At 46.5% G+C, this 22,220-nt stretch overlaps 3 protein-coding genes across 3 annotated transcripts; all 3 read left to right on the plus strand.

The window, feature by feature from the left end:
• The first annotated feature begins 1,558 nt into the window (after positions 1–1,558).
• On the plus strand, positions 1,559–6,030 carry LOC117865268 (anaphase-promoting complex subunit 8). The gene is made up of 4 exons (XM_034749426.2): positions 1,559–1,785; positions 1,854–2,223; positions 3,595–4,845; positions 5,166–6,030. Exons 1-4 carry the CDS (start codon positions 1,697–1,699, stop codon positions 5,253–5,255), a joined length of 1,800 nt encoding a protein of 599 aa, XP_034605317.1. The 5' UTR covers positions 1,559–1,696; the 3' UTR covers positions 5,256–6,030.
• A 3,220-nt stretch (positions 6,031–9,250) lies between these two features.
• LOC117865278 (chaperone protein dnaJ A6) lies at positions 9,251–13,277 on the plus strand. Its single transcript, XM_034749438.2, has 8 exons — positions 9,251–9,409; positions 9,779–9,950; positions 10,046–10,220; positions 10,314–10,452; positions 11,976–12,109; positions 12,183–12,325; positions 12,406–12,604; positions 12,748–13,277. The coding sequence occupies exons 2-8, from the start codon at positions 9,798–9,800 to the stop codon at positions 13,068–13,070; spliced, it is 1,266 nt and encodes a 421-aa protein (XP_034605329.1). The 5' UTR covers positions 9,251–9,409; positions 9,779–9,797; the 3' UTR covers positions 13,071–13,277.
• A 1,283-nt stretch (positions 13,278–14,560) lies between these two features.
• Positions 14,561–16,052, plus strand: LOC117844549 (ethylene-responsive transcription factor ERF024). Its single transcript, XM_034725255.2, has one exon. The coding sequence runs from the start codon at positions 14,706–14,708 to the stop codon at positions 15,627–15,629; it is 924 nt and encodes a 307-aa protein (XP_034581146.1). The 5' UTR covers positions 14,561–14,705; the 3' UTR covers positions 15,630–16,052.
• The last annotated feature ends 6,168 nt before the right edge of the window (positions 16,053–22,220 follow it).

Below are 22,220 nucleotides of genomic sequence, written 5' to 3' on the forward strand. Positions count from 1 at the left end.
ACCGGCGGACCGATGGATCGGTTCGACGCCCTGAGCGATGAGGAGATCAGGTCCTTCGCGGCGAGGCTGGAGGTTGATCCGTACAACCTGAGGCACATCATCGAGCCCATGGAGGGCATCGCCTGCGTCAACCTGCGGGAGGAGCTGGAGCGGTGTGGGTCACCGACCACCACATGGAGAAGGAGCGCACCAAAGGGATGACCCTCGAGCAGCTCGTCGCCGACACCCGGGCCACGCTCATCCCCTCCATGACCGCAGCCCTGCGCCTGGCCCAAGAACACCTCGCCGCGGGTGTTTGGGAGGCATGTGCTAAATTTTAGCACATGTCACATCGGATGTTTAGACACTAATTAGGAGTATTAAACATAGCCTAATTACAAAACTAATTGCACAATCCCTAGGCTAAATCGCGAGACGAATCTATTAAGCCTAATTAGTCCATGATTTGACAATGTGGTGCTACAGTAACCATTCGTTAATGATGGATTAATTAGGTTTAATAGATTCGTCTCGCGATTTAGCCTAGAAGTTGTGCAATTAGTTTTGTAATTAGACTATATTTAATACTCCTAATTAATGTCCAAACATCTAATGTGACAGGTGCTAAAATTTAGCACCTACTATCCAAACACCCCAGGAGGAAGCCCGGAAGCACTCGCCCAAGGGCAAGGCTGCCCTCTAATCAGCAACGGCGCGCGCATTCCTGTCGACAGGCGCTTGCTTAAGGCCTCTGCTCAGCTCAGCTCAACTCAAATAAAATTAGTATTTGTAACCTCAGATTCCATCTTTACATTTGTATGAGACGGCTCTTTTCGTATCTGAGAGCTTAAAAAGTTCATGGGAGATTAGCTACGAATAATGTCTGAGATAAGCTTTCTTTGGTTGCTATAATCTGAAGATTTGCTAACGCCTAACAGAGTTCCAGTCTTCCAGATTGCCCCACTTTAGACAGGCCTTTGCTGTATTGCACGTTGCACCCGTCGTCCCATCCTATCCAATTGAAGGATTAAAAGATCTCTACCAGATGTAGTGATATACTGATATATATATTTCTCTTAAATGAAGAAATATAGTAGTATCTATCATGCTACTTTGCTCAAAATAAAGAACGCCATAAAAGGGCACACAACGGGTCTGTTCGCTTCAGCTTATAAGCCGGCTGAAAAGTTGAAATGGCTGATTTGTTGTGAGAGGAAAATATTGTTTGGTGGCTGATAAACCGGCTGAATAAGCTGAAGCGAACAGGCCCAACATTTTTACTTCAATCTGCCAAGTCTTTTCTTAGACATGAAAGGCAGAGGCAAATGGAAGTCCTAACTGAACGTTCATAAATTCCTACGGTGTTTAAAGACACGTATTTGCAGATGGTAAAATAGTAAAATAAGCGCAGATCTTCTGCTGAGTGCTGACGCCATAGAAGATTTTTCTCTTTTTTCTTTAGAAACGTCCATAATGTAGCCGTATTGCGTATAACTGCGCGCGATACTGGGCCTGGTCTTGTCGTTCTTCCTGGTCAGGCCCAACCAAGTTTTCTCTCCAACCCACCACCGCACCCGCACAAACCTCCACTCCAACTGATCCCCTACCTCCCTCTCCTTCCGCAGTTCCGCCTCTCGCAAAAAATTCAAAACAAACTTTGCGCCCGTCGATCCGCTCCAACTCCAAGCAAGACGCCACTACCTCCCCGAACGGAACCATGGTTTCCGCCAAGGAGACCTACCGCGCCGAGCTCCGCGCCGCCGCCCGCCAGCTCGGCGAGCGCTGCCTCTACTCCGCCGCCAAATGGTACGCCCCCAGGTCAACCCCCTCCTCAAACCCTAAACCCCTAACCCTAATCCCCTCCCTTTCCGCAGGGCCGCCGAGCTGCTCGTCGGCGTGGAGCCGGACGCGGCCCCGGCCCCGTCGGCCGCGATGGACTCCCCGTCCTCCTCGTCCGCGGCCTCCGCAGGGCGGCTATTGCACCTGCACCGCAGCGGGGGTTCCAGCTTCCGCCACCGCCCACGCCCCGGCGGCGGGCCCAGCTCGGAGGCCGGGACACCGCTAGGCGGCGTGTCGTACGTCAGCACGCCCATTCCCGACGACGACGCGTTCGATTCGGGCGGCGACAAGTACCTGCTCGCCAAGACCTACTTCGACTGCCGGGAGTACCGCCGCGCCGCGCACGTGCTGCAGAACCAGGTTGGGCGCAAGGCTGTCTTCCTGCGATGCTACGCGCTCTACATGGTGAGATGGGATCCGCTTGTCTATTACTTCCTGCGTTGATTTTTTTTGGTGTATTGCGAATTTTCAGATCTGGGATAGAGCGAATGGTGTTTGATGAAATGCCACTAGAGCTGCTGCATTTTAGGTGAGAGTTGGGTAGGTATGGGGCCGCCAATGGATTAATTGATACATTTTGCTTTTAGGTGTAATCATACATACTACTGGCTCAAACGTCTAATTAGTTTACCTTGATGTGAGAATGAAGTAATCAATAAATTCTCATTTACTGAGATTTTACTTGAAAAACTGAGCAGAACTGGACTGCAGGACTAATTGGAGTAGTTTCAACTTGCAATTGGCCAATTGATGGATTATGCTTGATGTGTGTGCTCATGTACTGCTTTAAGCGAAAAGAATAGTTTGACATTTAGAAAACCTCTAGTCATGTATCATACTTAGCTATTGTTTCCCTCTTTGTTGACAAGCGCTTAGCTTTCTGAGCATCAGAAAGAATGGATGATGCGTGATTAATGACTCCTTTTACTGGCAAGTTGGTTTTGGTGTGATGATAGCATTGGATGGATATCTTACCTTCAAACAGGCATTTGTACCATGTACTCAGCACAGTATTTCCACTACTTCTGCACACTGTTGTTATTTTGACAAAGCTATATGCATAAGGAGTTCATAAATATGAGTGAATAGTCTCTGTTTCTTTTTTGTTGTAATGTTGAGGGCTTCTAACAAGTCTATTAGGGCATGTTTGGATAACATCATTCCATCCCAATACATTTGGATTGGAGTGAATTATCATGTATCCACTTATATGTATGGATCGGAGGGGATTATCATGTATCCAAACACGGTCTTAAATGGTTGTCTGTTTCTATTCGATATTCAGTATCGAGACATGCGCACAAAAAGTATAGCCTTCCACTCCATAAAATTGTGGCTGCATCACTGGCGACTGGTGAAATGGAAATGATTAGCATTAGTTCTTGAACCATGGCACCTTTCCTTTTTAGGATATCCTTTGCCAGTTATGAAACGCTTCAAGGTGGCTGGTACAGAGGGTTTATTTCAATGTAAAGAATTGCAATAATTACAGGCTAAAACTCCATTACAGGCACTCATTTTATATTTTAATTGTCAAGTTAGTTTTTTTTACTGAATGTGCATGATTTGGGATTGTATAATGGTGAATATGTTCCAGTGTGTCTTATACTTGTGTGCATCTGTAATAATGAAACTCCATGGTCTGATCTGTTATTCTGTGAAAAAGGATTTCTGTGTGCAGTTTAATGTTTTGCCCTTTTCTACACACACTATGACAGTTTTTTTTTTCACTTTGCCCATAGTTTAATTAGCAATCTATTTGATCTGCAATTTTAGGCTGGAGAGAAACGGAAAGAGGCGGAGATGATAGAGCTTGAAGGATCGTTGGGCAAGAGTAATGCTGTTAATCAGGAACTAGTTGCTTTGGAGAGAGAGCTGTCAACACACCGGAGAACTGGTTCTATTGACTCATTTGGGCTCTACTTGTATGGCCTTGTTCTACGTGATAAAGGATGTGAAGGTCTTGCTAGAACGACTTTGGTAGAGTCTGTCAACAGCTACCCTTGGAACTGGAGTGCTTGGTCAGAGTTACAAGCTTTATGCACCAGCAGCGACATTCTAAATAACTTAAATCTGAAGAATCACTGGATGAAAGACCTCTTTCTTGCCAGTACATATCTGGAACTAAAGATGCATGAAGAAGCTCTGAAAAGATATGAGCGTTTGATGGGGATCTTCCGCTGCAGTGGCTACATTCAGGCTCAAATTGCAACAGTGCAGTACAGTATGAGGGACCTGGATGAAGCTGAGATGATTTTTGAAGAACTGCTCAGGACTGATCCTTTCCGTGTAGATTCTATGGATATTTACTCAAATTTACTATATGCAAAAGAAAGCTTGACTGCTTTGAGTTTCCTTGCACACAGAGTATTTTTGACAGATAAATACCGCCCAGAATCTTGCTGCATAATTGCAAATTACTATAGTCTGAAGGGCCAGCATGAGAAATCAGTTTTGTACTTTCAAAGGGCACTAAAGCTTAATCGAAAGTATCTCTCAGCTTGGACCCTTATGGGACATGAGTACGTTGAGCTGAAAAATACTCCTGCTGCCATTGATGCCTACAGAAGAGCTGTTGATATTAATCCTAGAGATTTCCGTGCTTGGTATGGCCTTGGTCAAATCTATGAGATGATGGGGATGCCATTTTATGCACTTTATTACTTCCGGAAATCATCATATCTGCAACCCAATGATGCTCGTCTCTGGATTGCAATGGCTCAGTGTTATGAAAGTGATCCACTTCAAATGATTGAAGAAGCCATCAAGTGCTATGAGAGGGCTGCAAATAGCAATGACACTGAAGGAATAGCACTTCACCAACTAGCAAAGTTACACAACTTGCTGGGGCATTCTGAGGAAGCTGCATTCTACTACAAGAAGGATTTAGAGAGAATGGAGGTTGAGGAAAGGCAAGGCCAGAATTTTGTTGAAGCTCTGCTTTTCCTTGCTAAGCATTACAAGAGCATAGGCAGTTTCGAGGAAGCAGAGCACTATTGTACAAGGCTCTTGGACTACACTGGTCCTGTAAGTTCTCTGTGCACATTATTTCCCTTAGAAAGAGTGAAAGATGAAATGAACATGAAAAGCCAAATATTGACTCAAATGTTGGCTAGTGAGTTAATGGATCGTGTAATATTCCACAGACCAAACTAACATGAGACTAGTTTTTTTGAGCAACGCAAATTTACTCAAATCACATGTAGTAATATAGGGTTTACAAGTGAAACAAAGGCATCTCATGATTATGTTGACTGATCATTGATCTCTGCTTGCATTGATTCCCATGATTCTGATTTACCGGTTACCACTGCCTTCATATGCTGATACACATTCAATATGTGCAGGAGAAGGAGACTGCTAAAAATATGTTACAAGGGATAAAAAGGTTACAGTCGGGGTTTCCGTCAATGGATATTGATCATTTTGCACTGTAAACTGTAAAGTCCACCTGCAGATTATTTATTTTGTTGGGAAATCTGGACAAGCAGTGTAACTGGACAGGACAATACATGCTGGCTTTCATGCAAACAGCTGCCAGAGAAGACTGCTCATGAACTAGGGGAGCTGGTCAGTACTCACCCGATTCAAAGAGTGAAGCAAACACTAGTGAGGGCTGCCCACCTGATGAAACTAGTGCCATTGCATAACTCGATCAGGAATTACTTCCAATCTCCCTTCACAGAGTGATGCTTAGTGTTTGTATCCTTGCTATGCGACTCCATACTTCTGGAGATGAGGATCTTGTGCGCATGATGCTTGCTTCTATTTGCTGGAGCCTGGCAACAAGGAGAACCAGGCGCCTGCATGGAGCGAAGATGAGCGTCATTGGAATGATCCAGATCCCTAATGCGAATATCAGCATATCTCCCGCCTGGTTCCTGTGAGGCTTCTAAATTTCTCTGGATTTGGTCTTCTTCACCAGACAGCTCTGGTCTGTGTTCCCCCCATGGTTGCTTGCATATATAAGCTTCTCAAGAAGACTTGCCTTGCCTTGTCTGCAACCTGCGTGCTAAATTATTGCTTATCAAATTATCATAAATTATTGCTTATCAAATTATTATAACAGTAGTCGCTGCTGACATTTTGCGAAATTAAGAATTGTTTTTTTAAAGAAAATGTAGACTGTAGGACAACTGTGTAGTACTCTGCGTTTCTGCTTGGGTGCCCACATGATGTAACCATTGGAATAAAGTAAATTCCTTGCGATGATGCATGATGAGAGTTTATATTTTAGTCTATAACATCATCTACTTGTGGAATCTGCACCGTGCTGTCGGTTTCTTCTCCATTATCGAAAAGAGAGGATAGATGCTTCCACTGTAGTACTTTGCAAGGTTGTTTCTGATTACTGTTGAGTTGTTACATTCCTTAGCCTGCACTCTTGTTTGGTCCAGATCCTGGAAGACGTACCATGCAACAACCCCAGGCGTTGGATTTTGGAGGCTTGGGGTTGTGGTCTATCTGTGGACTGTGGAGTTGCTGCCTGGCCCAGGGCTACACCAAACGGCCCGAGTCTTAATCAGTAATCACGGCGATCCGAGCGGCGCGCAAGTTGTTCCTTTATCCCTTTTTTCAACCAAACAATCGAACTGTGCTCGTTTTAATCACTGCGAGGTGCGATCCGATCGGGTCGGTTCGCATTGTTCCTTTTGCCCTTTTGCGGTTGTTGGTGTATTATTGAACTGCCGCATCTTCTCCTTTCCTGTTCGAAGATGCTGTAGCGTCCGATCAGTAGTACTTGCATTGTCACTTGTCGGGGGCTCGTGGAAAACGAATCTTCCATCGTCACTTGCCGGCCGTGCTTTGTGAAAAACTAGTGAGTGGTGCGAGGTTTTGTTGAGTATGCGGAAGCTGTTGTTATCGTGCCAACAAAGTTTGTTTATCGAGACAATTCCCTATTTAACACTGAGAAACTACTGGTCTTCCCGGCGATAAATTGCCAAGCCGTAGATGCGGTGCTGCCGAAACTTAGGCGCAGGAAAAGAGCGCCACAATCTGTGGCGAGAATACATACAGTTTTCACCTGTGTTCCGTGTGGCTGCTGACACTTACGTGCAAATCAAGCACCTGCTAGCATTTTAGTGGCGCCACCCCACCTGCGGCGTGACAGCTGCTTAACGATTTACGGACGGAAAATCCAACAGAGTATCAATATAAGGAACGAAAGTTGAATTTGGTATCAAATAGGGAACTAAAATTTTTGAGGATCAAGAAATGTACTAGTAGTTTTTCTGGTGTCAAATAGGAGTTGTCTAAAATTTATTCGTTAGTTGGCCTGAAAAATGTATTTAGTAGTGCTGCTACTGCTAGGAGATTAAATGATTAAACGTTGCAATGGTGATAGCTCGCTTAGTTGTAACGCCGTCATACGGTCGTGCAAAATTTCCAGATCTTTATCCAGTTCCATTTTAGCTGCATTATTATTATTATTATTATTATTTTGCTGATGCCAATCAAATGACGGACGAATGCAAGCGCGTTGGATAACATCGTTTTTCAGCAGCGATGATGCCATTGTTGATCTTCCTACTCGAATAGCATCGAAACAGCATCCTTCTCTTGATGGTTTCATCTGCTTCAACGAATGAGGCTTGAATCATCTGCTTCAACGGTTACATTACACTACACGTTCTTTGCTTCTCTCCTCAGATCTCTGTTGCTTAAGCCCAGTACTTTACCCATTACTTGACGCCTGAGTTTACACATCCGATCCGACAGGATCAATCCCTAATCTTCGTACTGTAGCGATGGCAAGAATCACGCTACACGCCATTGACTAGTATGGGCGCGCTAATGATTAGGTTTTCGTCTCTTCGGTGCTAGATGGGTCCATGAAGCGCAGGAGCCCATCTTCCCGATTGAGACTGCAAATCACACCATTTTCTTTCTGTTCATGCTTCAAATAAAAATTAGTATTTATTTATTTTTTTGAGCGTCCCACCAAAATGGAGGGGGACTCTGATCGCCCACAAGCCCACGCCCAGTCCCATCGCTGCTTGTCGTCGGAATGGCACGCCGTGCTCCACACCCACGTGACGTGACGCTGGGGCTACCCACGCTTTCGTCATTTCGTGTTGCTCGTGCACGAGCACGGCGACGGGAACCTCAGCTCAGAGCGATAGGGGACCTTAGCAAAGCAAATTCAGGACCGAGGACGGATGGGCTACCCAAACGGTTTCTTGCTGAGCAGAGCAATCTTGTTTCTTCCGTCTCTTGCTGTGGGCTGGTGGCTCATCACTGCAATGTGTGAAGTACAGTTCGGAACCACGTATCGTTGGTAGAGAGAAGGAATGGACCAAACATATTCAGATGATACAAACCCTTCTAAAAGTATTTAAAAACAGTGGTCATTTTGGCGTTTGCTGCTTCAACGACCGATCTCTTACAAAATTTGATTTACAAACGCCATGGATTTGTTCACAAGAAGGGTATGACTATGATATAGGTGGAGTTACGCTCTTACTGACTGTTCATCATCCATCTAAGAACCGAGTATGAGTTTTGATTTTAGCAGCTGACTATAATCTATAGATGAAGGCAAAGGAAAAAGACCTCAAAATTTGAGTTATCAACTGTCCAATGACGAAGTTAAGAACTTATACTATGCTCCTCTATTTATTTTAAATCTATACGGAAGCTGACCACATTCAACTTTATTTTTAAATTTTAAATAAATGTGTACAGAAAGAACCAGCAAACAGCATCCGTACTCAATAGACATATTCTTTCATTGTGTACAAATTTGGCAGAAAAGAAATCAGACGTATGGTTTAGAACCAAATGAAACTTGGAACACAGTGACAAGATATATCAGTTGTACTACAGAGTAGAGGCATGTGCAGTAAAGACTACTAAGCCTCAGCTGTGCTTGTAATACAAACATAAAGATGAACACCTAAGCCTCAGCTGTGCTTGTAATACAAACATAAAGATGAACACCAATAGCATTTGTATTCTTGCCGCTATTTTGAAGTGTAATCGTGATTCTTCTCTTGTTTTTTCAAATTTGTGATTTTGCCCTCGACTATTCACGAGTCAATACGATTTTCCCCCTAGTCAACGGTCAAAACAGGGGTAAATACGTAAAGACTAGGGTAAAATCATAATGACTTGTGAATAGTCAAGGGAAAAATCACAAAGTTAGAAAAATGAGGGTAAAAACACAATTGAATTTTAAAGTAGGGGCAAGATAAAAAAAACCACTTTAAAATTTAAGTGAGTGACGAGTCCAACTGGGGTGGGTATTGCCAGCCCAGTTTGTAACTCAAACGAGCGCCCAAGAGGAGGGGAGGCTTGTAGAAGCGTTGCCACCACGGGCCGGGCTTCTTCTGTAGTCGGTTCTATCCAACCAAGCCCACGGACCGATCACCCACCAATCCAGCCCACGTACGACTCTTCCTTCCTTCCCCAACCCAACTCTTATAGGCTCCCCGCGCCGAACACGCCTCCTTTCAGATCCAGGCGACCAGGCGCCCTTCCGCTGTAGCGCCGCCTCTCCTCCTCCCCGCGTCGTCGTCCTCGCCCCGCTCCCCCGGGCCGGCGTGCGGCGGAGATCCATCCGCGCTTGGACTTGCTTCTTCCTTTGCTGGTGAGGACTCCCTAGCTCACCTGGATGCTCCCTTCGGTTTGTTCTGTGGAATAGTCCTTTGTTTGCTGCGAGTTCCCAAATCCGTCGTTCTGGTATGGATGCGTCGATCCATCTAGTGTGTTGCAGATTCATGTTTTGCGCGGTGGAGTAGTAATAGCAGTATGTATTCCAAATTTTCTGGTCTTCAGCAACTGAATCGATTCCCCTCGTTAAGTCCGCCCGTGCTTTAGTTTGGAAGATGTTGTGATTGCTTTGTTTTCCCGGACTAATTAGTAGGGTGAAGAAATATCTCCTTTCCTGTTCCTTGTTTTTGTTCAGGCGATGTATCTGTTGCAAGTTCTGTGATTTGATTCGAGTTTCTGTTCATAGCAAACACCCGATATCAGCCATGTTTGGGCGCATGCCAAGGAAGACCAGCAACAACACCAAGTATTACGAGGTTCTTGGTGTGTCCAAGTCCGCTAGCCAGGATGAGTTGAAGAAAGCATACCGGAAAGCTGCCATAAAAAACCATCCTGACAAGGGTGGTGACCCTGAGAAGGTTTGTTTTTGGACAAATGTTCTGCATGTTTAGCTTACTTTTTAGAACTCTAGGTTTTGTTCTCATCCCGAAGTTTTTCTTGATGAACTGGACAGTTTAAAGAATTGTCTCAAGCTTATGAGGTACTTAGTGACCCGGAAAAGAGGGAGATCTATGACCAGTATGGAGAAGATGCACTTAAAGAGGGAATGGGAGGAGGCAGCAGCAGCGATTTCCATAGCCCGTTCGACATATTTGAGCAACTTTTTCCGGGTTCTGGCACCTTTGGGGGTAATCAAAATATCTTATGATGTTGTTTCTGCTTCTTTTTTAAATTAAAAAGACTGGAATACTTATATATAGTTTTGTTCTTATTCTTAACAGGAGGTAGCTCAAGAGGACGCAGACAAAAGCGTGGTGAAGATGTGGTGCATACCATGAAGGTTTCTTTAGAAGATTTGTATAATGGGACAACCAAAAAGCTATCTTTGTCACGGAGTGTTTTGTGCTCTAAGTGCAAGGGGTAAGTTTTTTGTTGGTCTCATAGTTAGTTAAATTGCGCTGAAAACTGTTGTTTTTGTGTTCTAATGGGTGGCGAATGCTGTAATGGTACTTACAAGGAAGCTGTGATTCTAACTGTTCAAATGTGTAGCAAATGCTTTAACAAAGTTACAAGAATGAGTATGATAATTACTTTTGTAGAGTTCACTGGGGTTAATTTTGTTGGTTTCATCATGGAATTTATTTGCTTTTCTTATTTATATACCAATCTTTTCAGTTCATATCTAAAAGACCACATACATTGCCGGCTTTCACGCATGTATGTATGCATGTATGTGCAAGTGTTGCTATGAACTTAATCCAAAGTTTAACATAAACATTACCACAGGTCATTGAGTATTTCCTGGTAGTGTGCTTGGTACTAGGTAGCTTATTGCATGTGAGGTCTGCTTTGCCTTGATATTACAGGAAGAAACCCACTTTTGCACTTTTCAATGTATTCTATTTTGTTGTGTTAAACTTGCCTCTATCTGAGTTGTGGTTGCTGAAAGCAGCAGTGCTGTCGGATCTGACCGTAAGCATGGTTCTTTTGTTTCTGTTTAACAATTTTTTCAAACTTGCAGCCTGCCAACTGCTTTTCTGTTATATCATGTGGTCATAAACTTCTATATTCTATATTTACTTTCCATGACAATCTTAATTTTTCTTTGCTTACCACATAATATCAATTGGCAGTTTGGGATTAGCCATGGTGATCATTTGAAGTTACAAAATGATCCTGACTTGTTCTTTCTTTCCACTTCCCAATCCAATTTTTTCACACTAAGGGATTGTTTGGATCACTAGTTTTATGAAAACCAGATTTGCTAAAATTTAGTTTTGCTCAACCAAAAAAAAAAATCTTGTTCAGAAACTCCCAACTAATCCAGTGGTAACCAAAACTTGGTTTCCGCGAATCCAAGATTTTATGTGTTTTATAAAAAACAAATGGACTCAAAACAAAGTATTCCTAGGACTCAAAACAAAAAAATTATATTTTTGAGATCCAAACAACCACCAGACTATGAGTCGTAGCCTAGTTCATGAAAAGCACATAACATCATCAGCACTTATATTTTGACACATTGAACAATCAAGGGGCTGAAAGAAAATAGTTTTGATGTTTTCATATATTGTATTTCACTTTGCCTTCTTTTTTATTTCATGTTTGTACTACATTCCATCTAAGCATAAGTGTGTTCAGTTGGGCTATCCTGCAACTCATACAGAGTTCTTGCTGTGGTTGTTCCTCTCTCAATTAATCCAAATAGTAATTGCAATTACCTATGGTTAGATGCATTCAGTTTCTTTATTTAGGCGCCAAATTCTGGAGAAGATTGATTTTTTCTATGGAGTATTATTTTGCTCTCTAAAACTTTAAGATTAAACTTATAATGTGACCACTTGCTAGATGAGGTAGAAAATATATGATTGCCAATACACTGCAACTTTGACTGGTTCATTTGCGGTAGGGATTTCATTGTTCCTTGTTTGTTGTACTTTCAGGAAAGGATCCAAGAGTGGGGCATCAGGAACTTGCCATGGTTGTCGTGGTGCTGGAATGAGGACAATCACAAGACAGATAGGCATGGGCATGATCCAACAGATGAACACTATTTGCCCTGAATGCAAGGGATCAGGTATACTGATGTTGTATCTCCCTTCGGAAATATTGTTCTGCTGGTTTTGGTCTTATGGTTGTTCAATGTTCAGGTGAGATCATAAGTGAGAAGGATAAATGCCCAGGCTGTAAAGGAAGCAAGGTATCCCAGGAGAAGAAGGTCTTGGAGGTTCATGTGGAGAAAGGAATGCAGCATGGCCAAAAGATTGTATTCCAGGGTCAAGCTGATGAAGCTGTGAGTCTCCGATACCATCGTAAATGCACATGTCTACATGTTTTGAATATCTATCTAACATTTTAAATTTTGTTTTTCAGCCTGACACGTTGACAGGAGACATTGTTTTTGTGTTGCAACTTAAAGACCACCCAAAATTTAAGAGGAAGTATGATGACTTATTTGTTGAGCACACAATCTCCCTCACTGAGGCTCTCTGTGGCCTCCAGTTTGTTCTGACTCATCTTGATGGCCGGCAGCTTCTGATAAAATCTAATCCTGGGGAGGTTATAAAGCCTGGTACGAGAGATCGGCTCCTTTTGTGTGTTATCAGTTCTACAATATTCAGTCAATTGATCTCTATTTGCCTTTCAGTTCTACTATTCTGTTAAATCTATTGATACCTGTTCTGCGCATATTGATATTATGTTTCATTTCAATAGGTCAACACAAGGCCATAAATGATGAGGGTATGCCTCAGCATGGTCGTCCTTTCATGAAGGGTCGTCTGTTTGTTGAATTCAACGTTGAGTTCCCTGAGCCTGGTGCGCTCTCCCCTAGCCAGTGCCAATCACTTGAGAAGATCCTTCCACCAAAGCCAGGGAGCCAGCTGTCGGACATGGAGCTGGATCAGTGCGAGGAGACCACCCTGCAGGATGTCAACATAGAAGAGGAGATGAGACGCAGGCAGCAGCAGAAGCGTCAGGAAGCCTATGATGAAGACGAGGAGGAATCTGGACCGAGGGTGCAATGCGCCCAGCAGTAATCCCGGTTCATTGGAATCTCCAAAAGTTTTCCATCAGATTTATACGTATTGATTCTTTTTGGCAAAAAAATTGTAACCAGTGTGTACTTCAAGCATGTGGGTAGTGAGTAGAGTCGGAAAACAAAAGGAAACGACCTCATAATGGCAGTATTTGTTTGAACATCAATCGGTACCCACCAGGATCTGGAACCTGGTCGTTCAGCGACAGTTTATTTGAGCACACATGTGCCATGCCCGACTGCCGTAGTATTCCAGTTTTCATTCCGGTGTTAGTGTTACCCATCTTGTGTCTGATTTATGGTGCTATTATTATGCTACGGGGTACTATGCAAGGAACATGGATGTTAGTGGTTATGGCTTGTGATGGTCTGTCGCTGGCCTTGGACTGCAGAGTGGTAAGCTTGATATAGTAGAAATTGTGATGGTCGTTTTAGTTTCTGCCAGGCTGCCGCCATCATTTGGTTGGCTACCGTGACATCGCGCTACTGTTAAATTGCACTGTGGACTGTCGTCGCTGCGGGCTCTTGCTTTCGCCTCACCGGGCCGTGTAAATTCAGCTTCCACCCGTCTGGATCTCGTGCCAATTGTGCCCGTTCCTTTGGCAATCAGCCACGTGCCTGCCGAGAACAGGGACGATCTCTTTCGTCTGCGTTTGGGAGAATCTTGCTGCTCGCCATGCGCCTTCTCGTGTCACCTGCCGATCGCGACGGGCGGGCGGACTGTCGATTCGCCTCCACGATTCTTGCAAGTTTTGCGTGCCAACCCATCACAAGCCTGCTCGGGAGATGCGATCCAGGCAGGTCTCTCACGTGAGCCTGACCTCGGAACACGTTGCATACCTGCATTAGCAAGCGTACATTGCGACTGAGACGGAGAGTGAACCCAACAGGTCGCGTAAGCCGAGGGCCGTCGAAACTTTTCTCTAAGAAGTTCAGCCGTTCTATTTCCGTGCCTTCTGTCTCCTGAATCTTCTATTCTATTCCATGCCAGCACACGTTCACGCTGTGCCCTTACCATTTGCGTATCCCTGTCCGCCGCAGCTGCACCACCGGCGCACGAAACAGGGGGCGACCCGCAAGGTTAGACGAGCCTGTCGGACCTTGAGCACGCGCTTAACGGCCAGTGGTTGAGATGTAGCTTCCCCCTTTGGGCGATTGGCCCTCAAATTCCAAACAACTTCGGCCGGGCTAAAGAAACAGGAGAAAATCGTCTGGACAGAGGCTCTCATACGATTTGGGACACAGGATCTGTATGACTCGCCAGCACCGTCTGCCCAAGTGGTCTATAATGCTGCAAATTAATTATACTCCGACCTGACCAACGCAACGCATGCCATCAGGCTGCCGGACAGGACAAACCAACTTGCAAATATCGTAACAGTTTCAGGGATGGGATTTTCATCGCAATTCTTTTTTTTTTAAGATCAGGAAGTCCTAACTAACTCTTGAGCCGATTGCCGTGACAGACTCACTAACTTTGGCGCCACCCGGTGGCTGGCTGGTAGACTGTAGTGGTGGCGGCGTCTAGCGGGGCTAAAAAGACAAGCTCGAACTATTTATACCCAGCAGCCGGAAGCGCCCTCCTCCGCGGCGCACCACCCCCTTCCACGGCCCAGTAAGCAGAGCTCTCGGGGCCATGGAAGGTGACGCGATCCATGCGCCCACCACGTCGTCCTCCTCCTCCTCCTCCTCGGACTCCGGCGCCGGCTCGTGCGTCATCAACGGCGCGCAAGAGCTGCCGTCCAAGAACGGCAAGCCCCGGAAGCACATGATGAAGCGGAAGAGAGCCGCGTCGCCGGCTGCTCCTGACGGCCGCGGGGCGCCGGAGGCCGCCGCCGTGGACGAGCGCGGCGACGGCGGCCGGCGCAAGAGGGGGAGCGCCGGCACCAGGCACCCGACGTTCCGCGGCGTGCGCATGCGGGTCTGGGGCAAGTGGGTGTCCGAGATCCGCGAGCCGCGCAAGAAGTCGCGCATCTGGCTCGGCACGTTCCCCACCGCGGAGATGGCGGCGCGCGCCCACGACGTGGCCGCGCTCGCCATCAAGGGCCGCGCCGCTCACCTCAACTTCCCGCACCTCGCGCACGAGCTCCCCCGCCCGGCGTCCGCCTCCCCCGCCGACATCCAGGCCGCGGCCGCAGAGGCAGCCGCCGCCGCCGCCGTGGATGTAGAGCAATGCGTTTCTTCCCATGCCGCCGCCGAGACGTCGTCGTCATCATCAGCTGCCAGTTTGGAGAAGGTGGCCGTGGCCGCCAAGGCGGCGGCAGCCACCGATGTGGAGCAATGCGTGTCCTCCCCTGCCGCCGTGACGTCGTCGTCGCCGTCATCGGCTGCCAGTTCGGTGGAGGCCTTTGCCGGCCACAGCGAGGAGAACGTGCTGTTCGACTTGCCTGACCTTCTGCTGGACCTGAGCAACGGCCTCTGCTGGTCACCAATCTGGGCGGCGGCTCCCGCGGCGGCGGAAGAGTACGACGGCGGCGACAGCCTGCACGAGCCGCTTCTGTGGGCCGACGACGATCAGTGCTGGATAATGGATGCCGCAGCGCCGGTGCAGCCGGACTAGCCATCCATTCGGAGGCGCTGGCCGGCCGTCACCGGCCGGTGGTTGGCTGGCTGGCTGGCTGCAACAGACGACTGATACCACGTGCTTTTGCTTCGCGTGCACTGTGCAGACTGCGGAGAGAAACGAGCGCATGGCCGCGGCCGTGGGCGCTTCTGGGGTCGCTGTCTGTGATCTCCGGATGGCAAGTCATTGTAGGGTGCGGTGAAACAGTGGTTAGGCATCGAAATGATTGGCGAAAGAATAATTTCGGGAGTGTCGATATGTAAAGAATCATTCGTGAGTGTCAATATGTCACTGCAACAGAAGCACTTCATTTACTCGAGTACCTGCTTTCTTTTGATACTACGTACTCCGTATTGTAATGTCGAAAATGTGTTATATGCAATGATCTTCGTTCTTGCGGTGTCTGCAGCTTCGACATTATTCATATCAGTGTAATAGATTGTATCAGAGCATAGGTCCTTATTGTATTGGCAGTTTGTGGTCATTGGCACCTTTATAATTGGGGTATAATAATTGTTAGGCGAGTGAAAAAATCAATTCATTTTTACCGAACACTGTCACACATTGATCACCACGACGCCTCCGACATTGTCGTCTTAATTTCTATCACACACCGCTTAGAGCAACTTTAAGAACTTTCCAAAAAATTCTTCCCAAAACTATGTATTGGAGCTTTTCTAAAAAGTTTTTCCCCAAAAACATATCAACCGATAGCATATCGCTAATAAAATAGTTCCTAATATTTCAAAATAGGCTACATCATCGTAATTGGGTCCAGCCCAGTACCTCCCTGCTCTCTTCCCGTCTCATTCTTTCTTCTTCTTCCTCTAGCCGAAAAAGAACCGAAACAGAGCAAGCTCCTCCTCGCTGCCGGCCAAAATCCTCCGGTTGTGTGCCGCCTCAACCCAATAGCCACCGCCCTCAACTTCACAACCCCTTGCACGACGTCCTCGAGCCGTTCCCCTTGAACTCCGGCCACCCCACACCTGGAAATCGCCGCTCCCCGAGCCGCCATTGTCGCTCGATCCCGACATTTGCCTCCCCGACGAAAGCACCCTCCGGCCATCTCCCACCAATCTCACCCGCGCACACGCCTTTCCCACCTCTTCAGCTCCCTCCTCCGCCATATCTTGGCCGCAGCCTTGGCTCCTGGCGCCGGGAACTCGAGTTCCCGTGGCTGCCCGAGCCGTCAGCTACCATGGCCGCCCTCCCGTGGAGCGCGGTCGTACAGGCCATCCCCGACGGAAAAAACCGCAAAAATGGGCCGCTCGCCCCGCCGCCGCCGCCGCCGCAGAGCTTCCTGCCACGCGCACGCGCCAAATCTCGTGGGAAGCCTTTCTCGCGCGCGGGAAGGGGGCGATTGGGGAAGGAAGGACGTCGCGCAAATATGCGTGGCAACAGGCTCTATTTTGGCATCACGAATAGCTTGGGAAGTTTTGAAGGAGCTGTTGAAGTTCTTTTTTCTCCCTAAACAAGGTATTAGGGGTAGGATATATATTCTTTTGAAGTTGCTCTTAGAGCAACTCCAAGAGGCTGCTAATCTTACCCCCAATACCTTTTTTAGGAAAAAAGAGAGAAAAAATGAACTCCAACAATCCACCTAAACCTTCCCCAATTTTTTAGCGATGCTAAAAAACAGCCTGCCACCGCGTATATTTTAGCGTTGGCGTTCCTCCCCCAATCCTGATTCCCGCACGCCCGCGCGTCCCTTCCGATGGGCCCAATACGATGACGTGGCCTGTGTTTGAAATATTGGGGGCTATTTATTAGCGATCTGCTGTGGACTAATATGTTTTTGGGGGAAATTTTTTTTAGGAGAAACCCCAATACATAGTTTTGGGGAAGAATTTTTTAGGATACTCTTGGAGTTGCTCTTACCCCCACAAAATCTCCCTCTCTAAACCTGTAGACCCTGAAATCCTCCCACAAATAACCCAAGGACGGTAGCCTCGTCCGCTCAACCAATTGAAGAAGAAACATCTATCTTTGAATCAAATACTCCAAGAATTCAATCAATCAAAATCTAATAGGTGTGTTAGAAATTAGGATTGTTTCAACCCGGCCGATCATAATCAAAGTTGTCACTTTGTAGCCCTAAAAAAAGTTGTTACCTTGTAACTAGTTATCCCCTCTAGTAAGAATAAGTATAGCATTAACAACATGCGTATAGCATTCACGTGTGTTAATTAGTAAGTGGAAGTATCTTTCCGATTAATTTTTTATGGTTGCTCTAAATATTCGTAGATCTAGTCAACATCAAAATGTAAATCTAGTCAGAATTGGCGCATTTCAGCTAGCATGACAATCACGATCTATACTAGCTAGCTACTAGTAGCTTGTCCATTAGCTCTTAGGCTTGGCTATGATTCCACTACCAGAGACGTTAGTTACTTGGAGGTAACTATAATCTTGGACTAAGCAACATTCCTAGTCAAAATCTAATGCTGCGATACATAAAAATTCCTTGACCTTTCTTTACTATTCTTCCCTTTAGCGAACATGACACCTTTCACGACCACCTGTACTCGTACTTTCCTCGGTCATAAATACTTGATATTTTCGACAAGATTTGACTCAGCACATGAAAGTTTATATATCATTTTTTAAAACATTTGGTTTTTTAAAATACATATGGCCATCATATATATGTTTCTTTGCCTTATTTTTTTATAATATCATAAGCTTATTATATTCTACAAATATATTAAAATAAACAAGCAGAGGACAAGAGACATAATTTGTTAAGCATATTCATTCAAGAAAGAGGACCCGATCTGTAGCATCAACATCAATTCATAAACCATACTACTAGCACGTAGCGCTCGGAATTAAGCTCAAACGTGCGCGCGCGTATGTAGGCAGAGCATGTGAAATGCGAATGATGTCAAGGCGAAAGGGCACAAACCAACAACTCTCAATTCAGCACATACTAGTAGAAACTGACCTTTCGTCCAACCCTCCTCAATCCCGGATAAAATCGGATCCGTGACTAAAGAGGCTTTAGTCTCGGATCGAATACCAATCGGGACTAAAGCCCCCCTTTAGTCCCTAGTCCCCCTTTAGTCCCGGGTCAAAAATCAGCCACCCGTAGGAGACCCTTTAGTCTCAGGTGAAAAAAATCAGCCACCCGTGGGGGACCCTTTAGTCTTGAGTGGTGACACCAACCGGGACTAAAGGCCCTTTAGCCCCGTTTGGTCTTACCACCCGGGACTAAAGGATCCCCACGGGTGGCTGAAAATCTTTAGTCCCGGTTGGTAACACAAACCGAGACTAAAGGGTTCCCCACGAGTTAATACAAAAGGATTGCATCCTCTATATAGTCAAATGTGCTGTGTAGGTGGGATGGTAAAGAAGCTACACGTGAGGCTTGAGGTTGTGGGTTCGAGTCCCGGTTGGTAAATTTTTTAGCAAAACCATTTAGTCCCGGCTGGTTTTACCAACCGGGACTAAAGGGTGTCTTTAGTCCTGGTTGAGCGACCCGGGACTAAAGACCCCCCTTTCATCTTAATTACTTTATTCTGAATGGATTTTTTTTGGCAAAACCATTTAGTCCCGATTGGTATTACCAACCGAGACTAAAGGGGTGGGGGCTGTGCCTAGCGTGGCGACCCTTTTAGTCCCGGTTGAGCGACCCAGGACTAAAGACCCCCCTTCATCTCAATTACTTTATCCCGGATGTATTTTCAGGAGATTTATCCCCTACCAATCAGGACTAAAGACGAGTTTTGTACCGGTGGCGCCAAACACGCACGCCAACATTTTAATCGTGATGAAAATGCGCTGCCAATTCCTTGAGATTCAAGAAGAGCCGCGGCCCGCGGCTGCTGTAGGAAACTAGGAATATCCATCGCCCGTGGAGTTTTGCGCCACACGTCCCGTCCAGCCGGCCGGCGAGATCGTCGCCGGGGCCCGCCGCCCGTCCCTGTCTGATTCCGGCGATCGACGAATCATCTCATCTTGCCCGGCCCCCTGTGGCATTCACGGTAGGTGAGACGTACCGTGCCGTTCGCCGGCGATCAATTGCGCAGTGGCGCGTCATTAAGCTAGCCAGTAGACGCAAATTATTTCGGCTTGGACCAGCCCCGCCAGACCTAATTGGCCGCTGAAACGTCCGTGTGCAGTGATCTGGCTGAGTGGCTGTGGCTCTACAGGAGAAGTGTGTGCACTCTAGCTTGCACCTTGCCGAACATCTCCCTGATCTAATGGGCTCATGACCCGCGCCTGCCTGATCGAGATCCTTGGTACATAGTAGTGTGCTTGATGCTTTGGTTTATCATCACCTTTTTTCGACCTAATAATGATGCTTTGAGCTTGATCGTTTATGATGCCTGCATGCATGTAATGGGCGCCCCTGCTGGTGATTTAAAAGATTATCTTTGCCCATGCAAGAAAATCGCCGTCTCATCTATCCTCTTTCGCTTTAGCTCGGCCAATAATCCGTGTAGAAAAAAGCACTAGCTAGCCACACAGGATGTAAAGCGAGCACATTTACCTTTTTTTTTCTAAAAAAAATTATACGGTCTGCTGACGAGAACAAAGTGATGTGCACGTTAAAATAAAGAAGGGACGCCACGTAATTATCCGGGCTGCTTTTGTTGCGCGGCGCGACCTACATTTATGGCCCGAAAGAGGAGACGGCCGGGCCCGATCGATCCATCGAAATCACGCAACAACCACGGTGTGCATGGGAAACGTGGACTAGGACACGCCGGTAACAGTGGCACTGTGTACGTACACGTACTCGAGAGTCGAGAGACCCAGCACGTACACTGTACACTGTGCAGCACTCGCAGACGTGTCCGTAGACTGTAGTCTGTACACGTAGCACTGTGCAGAGATGAGGTGTGGCTTTGCGTTGGAGCCCCCGGCCTCTGTGCCGTGGTCGTTCCACTGTTGCTGAGCGCCAGAACCGTCGCGTCCGAATCGGATCGATCGGCCACTGGCGCTCGTGCAGTCGTGCTGTTACGTTGCCCATCAAGCCGGGCGATCCCTGACGCGTAGCTTTCGGCACGAGCAGCGGCAGCAACAGGGCAGCATGGGGTGCGGCCGGCCATGGGCGACATGCTAACCACCGTGCTCACAGCTCAGTCTCAGTGCAAAGGTAAATGCTTCCTGGCAAGGCGAGCTTTCAGTTCAGCCTGTTACGGCTTGGACGCTTTCTCGGAATATGCTGTGTCCTACGCTCGCACGATCGATCGGGTTACTTAAACTCGTGCTGGTCTTAGTTTAATCCCGGCGAGGACACTAGTTTATTGAGGCGAGGCACATGAGGCCATGAGGTGGGTTTTTGTTTAGGGTTTATTCAAGTGTTCATGTGAGGCTAGGGCTTTAGCTCGCGGCAGCTTTGGCAAAGGCGCTTGAGCACTGATGGTACGTATACGCTAGCTAGCTTTTGATGGGATTAAACAAAGGGTGATGGTGGGGTTTTGTTTAATTATGTGCGATCGCGAGGCGCGAGCCCCACGAGGGCCTTCTTTTTTTGGTTTTTCCTCCTCCAGCGGCAGGTCGCCGATCGGTGAGCTGGGATACATGTATTCATGTCGAGCGCCCTGGTTTTCCCTTTCTTCTATAGAAAATGGTGATACGGGTGTCTCAAAATACGGGATCTGGTCAGGGAATCCCGGCCTGCATCAGCTACAGTGTTCTTCGTTCTTGGCTCCTGATTCGTAATCAACGCTGGAGAATGGGACGCTTCTACACGTGCTGAAAGCTAACGAGATCGAGCAATAAGGGTCGGTTGTTCATAATCGAATTGCCTTTACTCCCTCCGTCATAAATTACTAACTTTTCTAGATACATAACTTTTGACGTGCACTTAAATGTATATTATGTCTAAATATATAGCAAAAGTTACGTATCTAAAAAATCAAAACGAATTGTAATTTGGGACGAAGAGAGTACTGCTAAATGCTAATCACATGCATCGAGCTTCTACGTACGCCGGAGCATCATGTACTTAGGCTCTTATCAGTGCTTTCCATGATTCCATCGGTATATGCAGTCTGCATTATTGCAAGCCTGCTTGTACTAGCGATCAAGATCCAAATCTTCGTGGCATTTTTAATCGCTGCACGAGCCTAATTAAGTGCCTCTAGTAGGTCGTGGACTCGTGGTACGAGCTGTCCGCTGTCCACAGAAAGTCCTGGTAGTACTTCAGCTTTGCTAGCTGCAGCAAGTTGTAGCCAATGCTGCCTGCACCCTGCAGCCTTAAGAGATCATGCGCGCGAGCTAGTTGTGGTGGTGTAAGCTTCCCGCTTGCTACAGTTCAACCGATGGGGCTGGGACTCAAACCTGAACAAGTTTCAGGGTTCCAAACTAGGGTGTTTAGGGCATGTCTAGTTTAGTTTAGAAGATTGTTTGGATACTAGGTGCTAAACTTTAGTAGCGTCACATCGGATGTTCGGATGCTAATTAGGATGATTAAATATGAGTTAATTATAAAACTAATTGCAGAACCCCTATACTAATTCGCGAGATGAATCTATTAAGCCTAATTAATCCATCATTAGCAAATGGTTACTGTAGCACCACATTATGAAATCATGAACTAATTAGGCTTAATAGATTCGTCTCGCGAATTAGACTCCA

The sequence above is a fragment of the Setaria viridis genome, chromosome 1 (assembly GCF_005286985.2).
Source record: "Setaria viridis chromosome 1, Setaria_viridis_v4.0, whole genome shotgun sequence".
Taxonomy (NCBI): domain Eukaryota; kingdom Viridiplantae; phylum Streptophyta; class Magnoliopsida; order Poales; family Poaceae; genus Setaria; species Setaria viridis.